General features: G+C 43.1%; 2 protein-coding genes across 2 annotated transcripts in view; both read left to right on the top strand.

Annotated features, from left to right (window-relative positions):
- LOC111970541 (acid-sensing ion channel 1B) overlaps window positions 1-15,122 on the top strand; it is a 116,941-nt gene that overhangs the window by 42,774 nt on the left and 59,045 nt on the right.
- LOC139028423 (acid-sensing ion channel 2-like) lies at window positions 5,885-6,789 on the top strand. Its single transcript, XM_070445811.1, has one exon. The coding sequence runs from the start codon at window positions 6,127-6,129 to the stop codon at window positions 6,787-6,789; it is 663 nt and encodes a 220-aa protein (XP_070301912.1). The 5' UTR covers window positions 5,885-6,126.

Raw genomic sequence — 15,122 nt, 5'->3', positions numbered from 1 at the left:
GAGAACCAAATTAGGTAGACAGAATGAGGAGCGAGAAGAGAGGAGAATTCTGACTGAGAGAATACAGAGGGAGAAAGAGAGAGAGATGTGTACTAAGATATAGCACATGCTGAGAGAAAGAGAGAGAGAGAGAGAGAGGAGAGAGAGACGAAGAAGAGAGAGAGAGAGAGGGGGGGGGGGGGGAGGAGGAAAGAGAGAGAGAGGCACGTACTGAGAGAATAGAGAGAATTAGAGAGAGAGAGATGAGTTTACTCAGAGGAGAGAGAGAAAGCACGCACTGAAAGAGAGAGAGAGAGAAAGAGAGAGAGAGAGAGATAGATGAGTGTACTGAGAGAGAGAGAGCACGTACTGAGAGATAGAGAGAGAGGGAGACAGAGGTGTATACTGAGTGAAAGAGATGGTGTACAGATAGAGAGAGAACACAGTGTCAACCCCAAAATTGACCCAGTCAACATGGCCCTGTCTCCCCAGAGTCTGGCAGCAGTAAACTGTTCTCAGATAACCTAGAGACAATTCATTTCTTAACGGTGTAGTTGTCCTGTCAGTCACTCTACTCCCCTAAACATGTGAAGTGCTGTGCATTATTTATTACATTTATCCTACCTTTATTTAACCAGGCAAGTCAGTTAGGAACAAATTATTATTTTACAATGACGGCCTACACCGGCCAAAACCCGGGCGACTGAGATGCATGTGCCTTAGACCACCGTGCTACTCGGGAGCCCAGACGTTACCAGACTTGATCGAACAACTCATAATCACGCTATACAAAACTAAAACTGGCACAAAGCTTCAGAGACAAAACAAGGACAATTAATTCCACTTGAGTGAAGTACTTGATTTGATCTATTGCACTGTGGGTCACCATGAGTAGCCAGGCACGTTTGATTAGCCTCTGGCACATCATTTTACTGGCTATATAGGAAGTGGTGTTGTCATTTTTACTGATTGTACTGCACTTGAAGCCTTTCAAAGTGGTATTTGAACCTGACTAGGCAAGACACTGTTTTCTGGGAAAGGACCTTTCTCTCTGTTGCAGTGTGATAAAGAACTAGCCCTTAGAAGTGTTACTCTACTGTTCTGCACCTATCTTCATGGTATCCAAAGCCGCGGTCTTTTGCGTTCAACTGCCGCTTAACCAATTTGGGAGCATGTGTCCTTCTCCCACTTCTTCCACGTCCACGCATTGTTACATACATTCACTTATAGAATGGAAAAAATGCATAGACTGCTCAGATGTACTTTGTCAATTTGAGAGAATGTCCTTCTCCAACTTCCATAAATTCTCATATCTATCACAGATAGAAGGGACACGTATAGACTACTGACAGGAAAGGCCCATAAAAGTGAGTATGGCTATTTAAAGGTTTTATTCCATATGTTCCTTCCAAGAAATGAAGAGGTCCTCTTTTATGAGGACCACAACGTTGTTCCATTCTACATAGATAAATCAATAGGCTTTCAGCTAAAGGCTGAATGTTCTCTTCCATTACCAATCATCCAGACATATTCTTTTATCCAAGAAGAAAAAGTCTTATTTATTTATCTTTGTAAACCTTCTATTGAACCAATGTGAGGTTTATGTTGGCCTGTCTCCAATGTGAGGTTTATGTTGGCCTGTCTCCAATGTGAGGTTTATGTTGGCCTGTCTCCAATGTGAGGAGTTTAGTTGCGCATTTATGTTGGCCTGTCTCCAATGTGAGGTTTGTTGGCCGTCTCTAATGGAGGTTTATGTTGGCCTGTCTCCAATGTGAGGTTTATGTTGGCCTGTCTCCAATGTGAGTTTATGTTGGCCTGTCTCCAATGTGAGATTTGTTGGCCTGTCTCCAATGTGAGGTTTTGTGGCCTGTCTCCAATGTGAGATTTATGTTGGCCTGTCTCCAATGTGAGGTTTATGTTGCCTGTCTCCAATGTGAGGTTTGTTGGCCTGTCTCCAATGTGAGGTTTATGTGGCCTGTCTCCAATGTGAGGTTTATGTTGGCCTGTCTCCAATGTGAGGTTTATGTTGGCCTGTCTCCAATGTGAGATTTATGTTGGCCTGTCTCCAATGTAGGTTTATGTTGGCCTGTCTCCAATGTTTTTTCCCAGTGGTTATTTCCGGTGGATATTTTCCATTCAGTCAAATTGTTTCCGCAAAGCAAATGCCTACAAGTATTTCAGTCATACAAAGTGATTAAAAGACCAGAGACCTCGCCTATGAAGTAAATCAACAACATCTTTGCTTGCCTGCGTGCTTCTCCTTCATAATGAATTGATCAGCTAAGGACAGCACGGTAATGGGAGTTAGATAACATTATGTCCCAAAGGTATAATTGTTATTGTTTAGCTGTTCACTGGATCATGTTTCTCTGTGTCACGTGTGTCATATCCCCCTAGCTACTGGATTAGTTTGTTGTAGCACAGCCAGATACCGATACACACACACACACACACACACACACACACACACACACACACACACACACCACACACACACACACACACACACACACACACACACACACACACACACACACACACACACACACACACACACACACTTCATGCACAAGAACACACACAAGCGAAATCACAAACACACATATACACACGCACAGACACGCACAGACACACCCAGCGTTTCTCTCAGATATGTTTGGTACTGATGAGCTGAGGGAATGAGAGAGAATGAGAGGAGAGACGCAGGGGACTAGAACACATACAAAAGGAACTGAAATCCCACATAATGTCCAGATCCAGGAAGTTAGTTTGAAGATTGCCAGCTCTGTGTGAAATCTATATTTCTGACCCTAGGAGCCTGTCGCAAATGGGCCCTGGTCAAAAGTAGATCACTATACAAACGCAGCCTCCATGACACATCATATTGTACAGTTTCATAAACAAGCAGATACCGATTACTGGGATACAAATCCTGTAAATACCACGTTTTCATTTTTTTTTTTACATCCAATGTAGACACACTCCTTCAGCCCAGATGATTATCACTTGTCATGTTGAAGTGAGTAATCCACAGAGAAAAAACACCGAATGTTTTAAATGGACATTGATATGCTGTAGCAGACAGGAAGAGAGAGTGACATGAGTGAATGGATTATATATGCACACACATACAGTACATGTCTGACATGCCTGCCAGATGACTTTGTAAGGGTCACAGACTCTGTACACACACACACACACACACACACACACACCACACCACCACACACACACCACACACCACACACACACACACACACACACACACACACACACACACACACACACACACACGCACACACACACAGAAATACTTGACAAAGCTAGTTTAAGCTCAACTGACATCCACCTTGAGTCTAAACACTTCACAATGGATACCCATTCAAGCATGAAACCACTCCCTCACCATCACCAGCCAATGTCCCGGAGCACAAATGTCAGGTCAATGTCTCTGTAATGGCCAGACCTGGATTCAAATACTTTTCAACATGTTTGATTGTTTGCTTTAGCCTGCCTGGAGTGACCAGTGAATGGGGTTTACACTTTTGCAACTATTCAATTGATTCCGTTAAGCTAGGAAAGCTCAATCAAACCCAGCTAAAATATTTGAAATGATTTAAAATACTATTTGAACCCAGGTCTGGTGACGGGCATTTCAGACTGTGCAGACCAGTTTCTCAGATCACATAAACTGTTAGTGACACCATAGAAAGAGGAAGGTACTCTAAACCTTATTAAAAAGGAAGACCCACTTTGGTGATGTTTGATAGAGAGATGAAAACCTTTATCGAAAGTAGGCTTGCCTTTGTATGAAAATATCAAAGGAAACATTTTAAAAGGAAGTTACTTTTTTTTTTTTATTAATAAAAGGAACTACTATCATCAAACCACATTCTTATCAGAAAGATCAGATGGGTGTAACAAAAAAAAACATTGATAATAATTATTTGAATCAGTCGTACTTAACACCGAAAAACACTTTCACCTAACACTTGTCTACCTGTTCAGAATTAAACCTGTGTCATACATTTAGCCAATAGTCCCAGGGGACTGTAGTTACAGTAAAGTAATGGCGGAATGTTCTCTCCTCTGGATCTGTTATATACACGTCACATCAAAGTCATCAAGAAACATTTGGATACCACACGTACCGCCAGTCTTTCCATCCTTAGCCCACTTCTACATGTAGAAAACGGAACAACGCCTACATTGGGCTGTACTAATGGAATGCATGGTGTGTTGAGGTCAGGGGGAGTGTTGTGGTTGTTAGTGTTAGTGTACGTCAGTGGGGGCTGCTGAGGGGAGGACGGCTCATAATAATGTCTGGAACGGAGTCGATGGAATGGCATCAAAGACCTGGAAACCACTTGTTTGATGTATTTGATACCATTCCAATGACTCCGATCCAGTCATTACCACGAGCCCGTTCTCCCTAATTCAGGTGTCACCAACCTCCTGTGGTGTACATTCATTCACTGTGATGGAATTAAAGATTTCTGCCAATGACCTCTTAGCAACAGACATACCATTGGGAACAGTACGATGTATGTGCTTTTCCTTGTTCTAAAAGTTGGAGTTGACTAGACAGAGGGAAAGACGTGTGGTATGTAAGAAGAGTTGTCAAGTTGGAGTTGACTAGACAGAGGGAAAGACGTGTGCTATGTAAGAAGAGTTGTCAAGTTGGAGTTGACTAGACAGAGGGAAAGACGTGTGGTATGTAAGAAGAGTTGTCAAGTTGGAGTTGACTAGACAGAGGGAAAGACGTGTGGTATGTAAGAAGAGTTGTCAAGTTGGAGTTGGCTAGACAGAGGGAAAGAACGTGTGCTATGTAAGAAGAGTTGTCAAGTTGGAGTTGACTAGACAGAGGGAAAGACGTGTGGTATGTAAGAAGAGTTGTCAAGTTGGAGTGTGAAATATGTCTTGTGGGAAAACCCTGAGAATTAAAAATGGATACATTTGTTGTCTTTGAATATGAACAAAATAAAATAAAATGTTTCAACAAGTCCAAGGATTTAAAGAGGAAGGTGTCTATAGAGTGAGTTCACTAATGCGAAATTATTATGGAATGTGACTAAAACCTACAAGGAGAAGGAGAAGGAACGCAGCTTTTGGAAATGAAAAATGTATGTATGTAGAGTTAAAGGAATAATGGAGGGATGAATGATGGCCTGGGGGAATGGGGGGGTGAAAGGATGGAGGAGGAATTGAGGGATGGAGAGATGAAGGAGGGATGGAGGATGAATGAGGGATGGAGAGAGATAATGGAGGGATGGAGAGATGAAGGAGGGATGGAGGGATGAATGAGGAATGGAGGGAGGGATGAAGGAGGAATAGAGGGGTGTAGAGAGAGAGAGGAGAAATGGTGGGGTGGAGGGATTGAGGAGGAATGGAGGGATGGAGAAGGAATGGTGGGATGGAGAGATGAAGGAGGAATAGGGGGTAGAGGGATGGGGGATTTTTATTTATTTTTATTTCACTATTATTTGGCCAGTTGAGAACAAGTTCTCATTTACAACTGCGAACTGGCCAAGATAAAGCAAAGCAGTGCAACAAAAACAACAACACAGAGTTACACATAAACAAACGTACAGTCAATAACACAATAGAACAATCTGGAGGGATGAAGAAGGAATGGGGGATGAAGGAGGGACGGGGATGTGTGTCCTTTGCATGCAGTGCGATGTTGTCATATGATGACCGTTTGTTTCTATGAATTGGAACGGTTTGGTCAAACCGCACGTGAGATACACTTTCTTCGGTCCTGCAACTGCACGCGGGGACGCGACATTTAATAATCTTGAACAATTTGGCTACCCCGGGAATAGAGAGCGTTCTCTCTTCCTATATGGTGACAGAAGACGAGCAGTGAGCACCCCTCACAGCCTCACAGGCACAGCCTCCTACTGGCAGACTTTCAATAGAAAGAGCTCAGTGCATGAGCTCAGGAGAGGATAGCGCGCGTTCTAACCAGCACAAAGATTTTCCTGGATGACTCTGCCAACAATAAGTAATTGAGAGACAGACAGACAGATCTATCTGGATTGGGGCTTTGACTCCATGGTCAATGCGGGACCAGGACTGATGCCAGCCCATCAGCGGTGGTCGGGTCAGTCTTAATCCTTACACTACCTAGCCTATCTCTCCAAAATGTGTCAGTGCGATTCGGTACCGAAAGCCAGCAGAACGCCGGGCTCTGTCGCGGAAGCCGGGAAGCTGTTCCTGAAACACACCACTTTCCACGGACTGAGACATGTATTTCTGAGCGGCTCCTACCCCCGAAGGCTCGCCTGGCTGTTGGCTTTCCTCACAGCTCTCGCGCTCCTCTTCACCTGGTCCTCAAACCGGGTCCGGTACCTGCTTTCCTCTCCCGTGCACACCAAAGCGCATATGGTGTACGCCAAACGTCTTGTTTTCCCCGCTGTGACCATCTGTAACCAGAATCTCCTCTTACCACGTCGCATGAAGAAACCGGACATATTCAGCGCGGGAAGGTGGTTAGGACTTCTAGGGAGGAACTGGCAAGTGTCCCCCAGCGTCAGGGACGCGCTCACACCCGGGACCGACCATGACATCAGCAGCAGCAACGAGCCGCCCTGGTCTCCGCTCTCTCGGATCCTGGACTTCAACCACTTTTTGCCGCCTCCCCTGGAGTCCCAGCCGTCCATGCAGCAGCTCCTGGACCGCCTCGGCCACCAGATGGAGGAGATGCTGCTTTACTGCCGCTTCCAGGGAGAGCTATGCGGGCCTCGCAACTTCAGCACCGTGAGTCTATGGACAGCAACACGAAGCTGCTGCTGCAACATGTTGTAGTCTATTAGTATTTAGGAGAAAGTAATAATGTTGTTAGGCCTTATTATGTCATCAGGCCTATTGTTATGTTTTGACGTGTTCTGGGCTTGGAATTGATTTGGAATTGTAATTACCAAGCCAACAAGAGTGGATTTCTATTCCTACTTTAGCCCGTGCTATTTAACAGACCAGTATTCTACCTCGTGCTCTGTCTATATAGTAAGTAGGTATACTGTCATACAATCTATTATTAAGATTTCACGTATAGAAAACTATGACATCCTAAGCCAGTTGTGTAGCTGTCTTTGGATGATGGTTATGGATATATAAAGGCTTAAGATAACCCTATACACAGACAACACACACACACACACACACACACACACACACACACACAGACAGAGACACATACACACACACACACACTCACTGGCAGTTCAGTATGAGATACCAGTAATTGGTTCTATCTACGATCTATCCTAATATGTTCTGTTGCACTGTGCTGTATATGAAGGGTCTCACACACACACACACACACACTACAGGTCAACAAAGTGATATCCAGAGCGTATATTAAGTTTACGTTTTTCATTCAGATTGCCTCATTTAAAGAAGAATTTTCATATCTACAGGTATAAATTCTTCAATTGAGCCAGTTTGCTGCAGCAGGAAAATAATCCTGTAGCAACAGGACATGTTTATTATTATGTGGATTATAATTAATGGGCACTTATTTATTTTATTATTTTTTATGCCCTTTTTTTAATCTTGTCTCATCCTGAAACTCCCCAACGGGCTCAGGAGAGGCAAAGGAGGAGTCATGCGTCCTCCGAAAACATGACCCGCCTAACCAGACTCCTTAAAAGCTCTTAAGGATCCGCCCCTTGTTTTCAATTTTCGCCTTAAATGTCATACCCAAATCTAACTGCCTGTAACTCAGGCCCTGAAGCAAGGATATGCATAGTCTTGGTACCATTTGAAAGGAAACACGTTGAAGGAATGTAGGAGAATATAACACAATAAATCTGGTAAAAGATAATACTAAGAAAAAACCAACCATTCTTTTTGTATTTTTTTTGTACCATCATCTTTGAAATGAAAGAGAAAGACCATAATGTATTATTCCAGCGCAGCTGCAATTTAGATTTTGTCCACTAGATGGCAGCAGTGTGTGTGCAACGTTTTAGACTGATCCAATCAACCATTGCATTCCTGTTACAAATTTTGTATCAAGACTGCCCAAATGTGCCTAATTTGTTTAATAATAACTTTTCATGTTCAAAACTTTGCACTCTCCTCAAACAATATCATGGCATTCGTTCACTGTAATAGCTACTGTAAATTGGACAGTGCAGTTAGTTTAACAAGAATGTAAGCTTTCTGCCCATATCAGATACGTCTACGTCCTGGGAAATGTTCTTGTTACGTACAACTTCATGCTAAATGCATTAGCCTACGTTAGCTCAACCGTCCCGTGGAAGGGACACCGGTCCCGAAGAAGTTTTAAAACCCGCCAGTTTAGCCCGGAAGACAGCCGCACCAATGTATCAGAGGAAACACCGTTCAACTGGCGACACAGGTCAGCCCACTAGAGCGCAATGAGCCAAGTAAAGGCCCACCGGCCAAACCCTCCCCTAACCCGGACGATGCTGGGCCAATTGTGCACCGTCCTATGGGACTCCCGGCCACTGCCGGTTGTGGCACAGCCTGCAATGAACACGTGTCTGTAGTAACACCTATAGCACTGCAATGCAGTGCCTTAGACCGCTGCGCCACTCGGGAGCCACATTAATGGACACCTTTGTAGGGGTTTATACGTTTTGTGTAAGGAAAATTGTCAGAAATTTCGAAGTGGAAATTACAAACTTCAGATGCCTTTTTAAACCTCAAACACACTACAAGTTTTAAATGTCCTGCATTGCAGCAAAGTTCTCCAGTAACTGAGCATCTGAGCACGAAGATGATCTGGGATCAGCCTTCCTGTGGCTCTGCTAATCTGTGCACAAACAGATCTGGGATCAGCCTAGCTTTTGATTCTTAGATTAGCAGAGCCACAATGAGGAGAAAATAGTCCTCGCTCCCGGCTCCCTCTCTGGCTGACAAGTCAACTTTAGTGAACAGCTTGACAGAGCGGTTTCCTTTGATTGGAGCACATTGTTTTGTGTAGAATAGCCTTGGGCTCGCCATACACTTTGGAACTCTTTGAAGTATTCATTAGAGAGAGAGAGAGAGAGAGAGAGACCCACTAATTATCAAAATCCAGAAAAGAGATATTAAATTCTACAACTACCTAAAAGGAAGTGATTCCCAAACCTTCCATAACAAAGCCATCACCTACAGAGAGATAAACCTGTAGAAGAGTCCCCTAAGCAAGGTGGTCCAGGGGCTCTGTTCACAAACACAAACAGACCTCACAGAGCCCCAGGACAGGAACACAATTAGACCCAACCAAATCATGAGAAAAGAAAAAGAGACTTGACACATTGGAAAGAATTCACAAAAAAACAGAGCAAACTAGAATGCTATTTGGCCCTGAACATAGAGTACACAGTGGCAGAATACCTGACCACTGTGACTGACCCAAACTTCAGGAAAGCTTTGACTGTGTACAGACTCAGTGAGCATAGCCTTGTTATTGAGAAATGCCGCCGTAGGCAGACCTGGCTCCCAAGAGAAGACAGGCTATGTGCACACTGCCCACAAAATGAGGTGGAAACTGAGAAGCACTTCCTAACCTCGTGCCAAATGTATGACCATATTAGAGACACATATTTCCCTCAGATTACACAGACCCACAAAGAATTTGAAAACAAACCCAATTTTGATAAACTCCCATATCTACTGGGTGAAATACCACAGCGTGCCATCACAGCAGCAAGATTTGTGACCTGTTGCCACAAGAAAAGGTCAACCAGTGAAGAACAAACACCATTGTAAATACAACCCATATTTATTTTTTAATCTATTTTATTTTCCCTTTTGTACTTTAACCATTTGCACATCGTTACAACACTTTATATAGACATAACATGACATTTGAAATGTCTTTATTATTTTGGAACTTGTGTGAATGTAATGTTTACTGTTCAATTTGATTGTTTATTTCACAATTGTTTATTGTTTATTTTGTTTATTATCTACTTCACTTGCTTTGGCAATGTTAACATATGTTTCCCGCGTCAATAAAGCCCCTTGAATTGAATTGAATTTAGAGAGAGCGAGAATGTGTCAAACGCTGTACAAGGCTGTGTGGGTTTTCATATTCGCTTTCTCCGGTAAGAATACAAATATTCACATTGTCTAGTATGATTCACGTTAATCTTGAAATAAGTTTGGTATCTCTCAGTCTCTGACTCGCTTTTCATTGTAGGCTAGTTGAACACATAACATTGTAGGCTAGTTGAACACATAACATTGTAGGCTAGTTGAACACATAACATTGTAGGCTAGTTAACACATAACATGTAGCTAGTTGAACACAAAATCATAACATTGTAGGCTAGTTGAACACATAAACATTGTAAGGCTAGTTGAACACATAGTAGCATTGATAACATGTTGGCTAGTTGAACACATAACATTGTAGTCTAGTTAACACATAACATTGTTAGGCTAGGTTGAACACTAAACATATGTAGGCTAGTTGAAAACACATAACATTGTAGGCTAGTTGAATCACAAACATTGTAGCGCTAGTTGAACACATAACATTGTAGGCTAGTTGAACACATAACATTTGTAGGCTAGTTAACACATAAATTGTAGCTAGTTGAACACATAACATTGTAGGCAGTTGAACACATAACATGTAGGTCATTAGTTGAACACATAAACATTGTAGTCTAGGTCAAAACACAAACATTTGTAGGCTAGTTGAACACATAACATTGTAGGCTAGTTGAACACATAACATTGTAGGCTAGTTGAACACATAACATTGTAGGCTAGTTGAACATATACCATTGTAGGCTAGTTGAATATATAACATTGTAGGCTTGTTGAACAAATAACATTGTAGGCCAGTTGAAGAAATAACATTGTAGGCTAGTTGAACACATAACATTGTAGGCTAGTTGAATATATAACATTTTAGGCTAGTTGAACACATAACATTGTAAGTTAGTTGAATATATAACATTGTAGTCTAGTTGAACACATAACATTGAATAGAATACCCATAGAATAGAAAATGGCAAGGAAGGATATAATATGGCAGGTCAATTTTAGTGTTACAAAGTATTGTTATGTAGAGGTAATAACATTTTGATGTTTTTATACGGTATGTTCCCCAGAACGTCTGGAAATCAACAGGTTTGTTGTAGCCTGTGTGAAAGAAATCCATCATTGTCGTCTGGGTATCTGTTAGTTTCTGGAGAATTGTCTCTCTCTCTGTGTCTCTCTCTGTGTCTCTCTGTGTGTCTCTCTCTCTGTGTCTCTCTGTGTCGCTATCTCTGTCTCTCTCTCTGTGTCTCTCTCTCTCTGTGTCTCTCTCTCAGTGTCTCTCTCTCAGTGTCTCTCTCTCTGTGTCTCTCTCTCTCTGTGTCTCTCTCTCAGTGTCTCTCTCTCAGTGTCTCTCTCTCTGTGTCTCTCTCTCTGTGTCTCTCTCTCAGTGTCTCTCTCTCAGTCCCAAACTGCACACTATTCCCAGCCTACGTAGTTCACCATTTTTTACCAGAGCCCAGGCATTATATAGAGAATAGCAGAGATGTGGAATCGAGTCACGTGACATGGTCTCGAGTACTACTGAAGTCACAAATTGTTCTACTTGAGACTTGACTTGACAAAAAGAAAAAACACTTGACACTCGACTTCGATTTGAGCGTCAATGACTCGTGACTCAACTTGGTCTTGAGCTTCTATGACTCGTGACTCAACTTGGTCTTGAGCTTCTATAACTTGTGACTCAACTTGGTCTTGAGCTTCTATGACTTGTGACTCAACTTGGTCTTGAGCTTCTATTTTATTTTATTTTTTTATTTTTTTTATTTCACCTTTATTTAACCAGGTAGGCTAGTTGAGAACAAGTTCTCATTTGCAACTGCGACCTGGCCAAGATAAAGCATAGCAGTGTGAACAGACAACACAGAGTTACACATGGAGTAAACAATAAACAAGTCAATAACATGGTAGAAAAGAAAAAAAAGAGAATCTATATACAATGTGTGCAAAAGGCATTGAGTAGGCAATAAATCGAATTAATTACAATTTAGCAGATTAACACTGGAGTGATTAATCATCAGATGATCATGTGCAAGAAGAGATACTGGTGTGCAAAAGAGCAGAAAAGTAAATAAATAAAAGCAGTATGGGGGTGAGGTAGGTAAATTGGGTGGGACTCAACTTGGCTTGAGCTGTATGACTCGAGAGACTCGATTTGTCATCTCGCGCACAATGTAGGCCGATCTGTCCTTTTATTTTTCGGAGAGGTGCAGGTTCTGTGCTTTCTGTTATGTGTCTTGGCCAATCAGATTCACGGAAGTCACAAGTTGATCAGGGCGTCATCTAGCAAAGCGCAAAGCGTGCGCTGCTCCACTTTCTTCCGGCTGCTAGACTACCTTGACCTTTTCAATCCAAAATGATGAACTGAAATAATCCAACACAATACTGATTACATACAGTAATTTGACTGTGTTACTTTGTACGTACAGTTGCATAGGCCTACACGATGCAGACCTGCATAAAGCAAGCTCTTTCCCAGTGAGTTCTATTATCCCAATTACAATGGTGTGTCTGTGTGGTCTATGTAAAGGAAATCCGCCTGTTAGTCTAGTTTAATATCATTCATATTGAACGAGTACAAGGTTTGCCTGTGTATTGACAAAGTGTCTCATTCTCCCTAGGGCCATGCATTTTTACCGGAATTTCTTTAAAACCATGTGACCTGTTTTGAAAATATCCATACAGCTAAGTGGAAGGTAGCGTAGTGATTAAGAGTGTTGGGTCAGTAACCGAAAAAGAGACTGGTTTGAATCTCTGAGCTGACTAGGTGAACAATCTGTTAGTGTGCCCTTGAGCAAGGCACTTCACCAAAATTGCTCTGGATAAGGGTGTCTGCAAAAAATGTAATCTAGTCTCATTGCCTGTATAAAACCCTTTTTACAACTAATGAATCACTGTCAAACCCTATAGGGTCCTGATTTATACCTGCTTAGGTTACCAGATGAGGAAAAGCTCCGGGCCCCAGGGAAAACAATTTGCCCCATCACTCTGGGACCTGTGGTGCCACCTCTGCATCAGGGCATCATTGGTCCCAGAAATCGATACATCCGGGTTCAAAGACTATGTGGTAGTGGCGGGAAAAGGATGCAGTTTGTAAAACATGTGGATCCAAAATCACTGATGCGTTGCAATTTCAATGACATTTATATAAAACACTTAATCATTGACTTGAGGACTCGCAAACCAAAATTAGTGACATGTGACTTGACTCGACGTGAGCTGTGGAACATGGGACTTTACTTGAGACTCGCCCATTATTGGAACTTGACTCAAGACTCGAAGGTTAGCACGTGAGACTTGCTTAGGACTTGCAGAATTGGTTCTTGTTCCCATCTCTGGTGAATAGTGTGCCGTTTGGGACGTATCTGAGTACTTCGGTGGGCTGGGGTACAATAGAGGAGCCTACAGAAGCGTCCCAAATCGCACCCTATATGATGCACTACGTTTGACCAGGGCCCTATGGGCCCTGGAGCCCTCAATAGGGAATAGGGAGCGATTTGAGTTTCAGACTACCAGTCTTTCAGTGAGCCATTAACGCTGCTGTCCCCAAGGTCGTCACAGCACCCACCGCTTCAACTCGCCATCTCTCTGTTATCACAGCAACTCTGTGTATGCATGCAGGTACACACACACATGGACACACACACGGACACACACACATCCATGTGCACACATACATGGACACACACACCAGAGAGAGAGAGTAAATGAGGATCGGTTGCAGCAAGGGGGGCAGAAGGAGCGAGCTCATAACACATCCTAGCTGAATATACTGGCCTACCTCCTATCTGTTATCACAGCAACTCTGTTGTATGCATGCATGGTACAACACCACCACATGGACACACATGTTCGCAGCACTTTGCTCTCCGCAGTTGTAATATGACATCACCCCATCAAGACACACAGACTGATAAGACAGTGTGTGATTGCACAATGGATGTGTGTGTCACATCAGTGTGTGTGTGGCACGATGGCATGTGTGTGTGGTCCGTGTGGTGTCACGGACACACCACGCACACCATCCAATGTGCACACATACATGGAAACACACACGGACAACACACACTACACTGGACACACAACACGGACACAGCACACATCCATGGTGCACACACATCACATGGACACACACCGGACACACACACACACACGGATACACACAACACATGGACAACAACTAGAGGACACACATGCACGGACACACAGCACATCACTGTGCACACACACATGGACAACCACATCCATTGTGCACACACATGTCTTTATCAGTCTTGTCTTGATGGTGATGTATATCTACAGCTGGAGAGCAAGTGCGATTGGGTGGGGACATTCTAATGTATGAGCTCCTCCTTCCCCCTCTCATCCTTCATACTCTCTCTCTCTCTCTCTCTCCCTCCCTCTACTCTTTCATACTCTCATCTCTCTTCTATCATTCCTTCACTCCTCTCATTCACCCTCTCACTCCTACTCTCTCTCCCTCTCTCTCTCTCTATCATTCTCTTCACTCTCTCATCCTACCTCTCACTCCTTCATACTCTCTCTCTCTCTCTCTTCTATCATCTCCTTCACTCTCTCCTCCTCTCTCACCCTCTCACTCCTTCATTACTCTCTCTCTCACTCTGCTTCATTCTCACTCTCTCTCCTTCACCTCTCACTCTTCACCTCTCTCCTCTCCTCCTTCTTCATTATCTTCCTTTCACTCCTCTCTCCTTCACCCTCTCTCCCTTCATACTCTCTCTTCATCTCTATATTCCTTCATCAGCTCCTCGTCATCCACTTCACATAGGCACGCTCACTCATCACTCCTTCATATACTCTCGTCATCATAAATGATGTTCCTTCAACTACCTTTCTTTTTTTCCACTTGATGTGTCTTCAGAAAAACTGTATGTCGACACCTCTGAACATCACGGAACACTCCTTCATAACTCTCTCTCTCTCTCTCTCTCTTCATTCCCTTCACACTGTGCTCTCCATGGACCGTCATCGCTTGCCACGGTGTCCTTCCACGCCTCTCACTCCTTCATACTCTCGTCTCTCTCTCTCGTATCATTCCTTTTCACCTTTTCACTCCACCATTTTCCTCTACTCTCATATCGACGAACGCTCTCACTCCTTCAGATACTATCGCG

Source organism: Salvelinus sp. IW2-2015, linkage group LG11 (genome assembly GCF_002910315.2).
Source record: "Salvelinus sp. IW2-2015 linkage group LG11, ASM291031v2, whole genome shotgun sequence".
Classification (NCBI taxonomy): Eukaryota; Metazoa; Chordata; class Actinopteri; order Salmoniformes; family Salmonidae; genus Salvelinus; species Salvelinus sp. IW2-2015.
The sequence above is the reverse complement of the archived record's forward strand: the minus strand, read 5'-3'. Positions and strand labels throughout refer to the sequence as shown.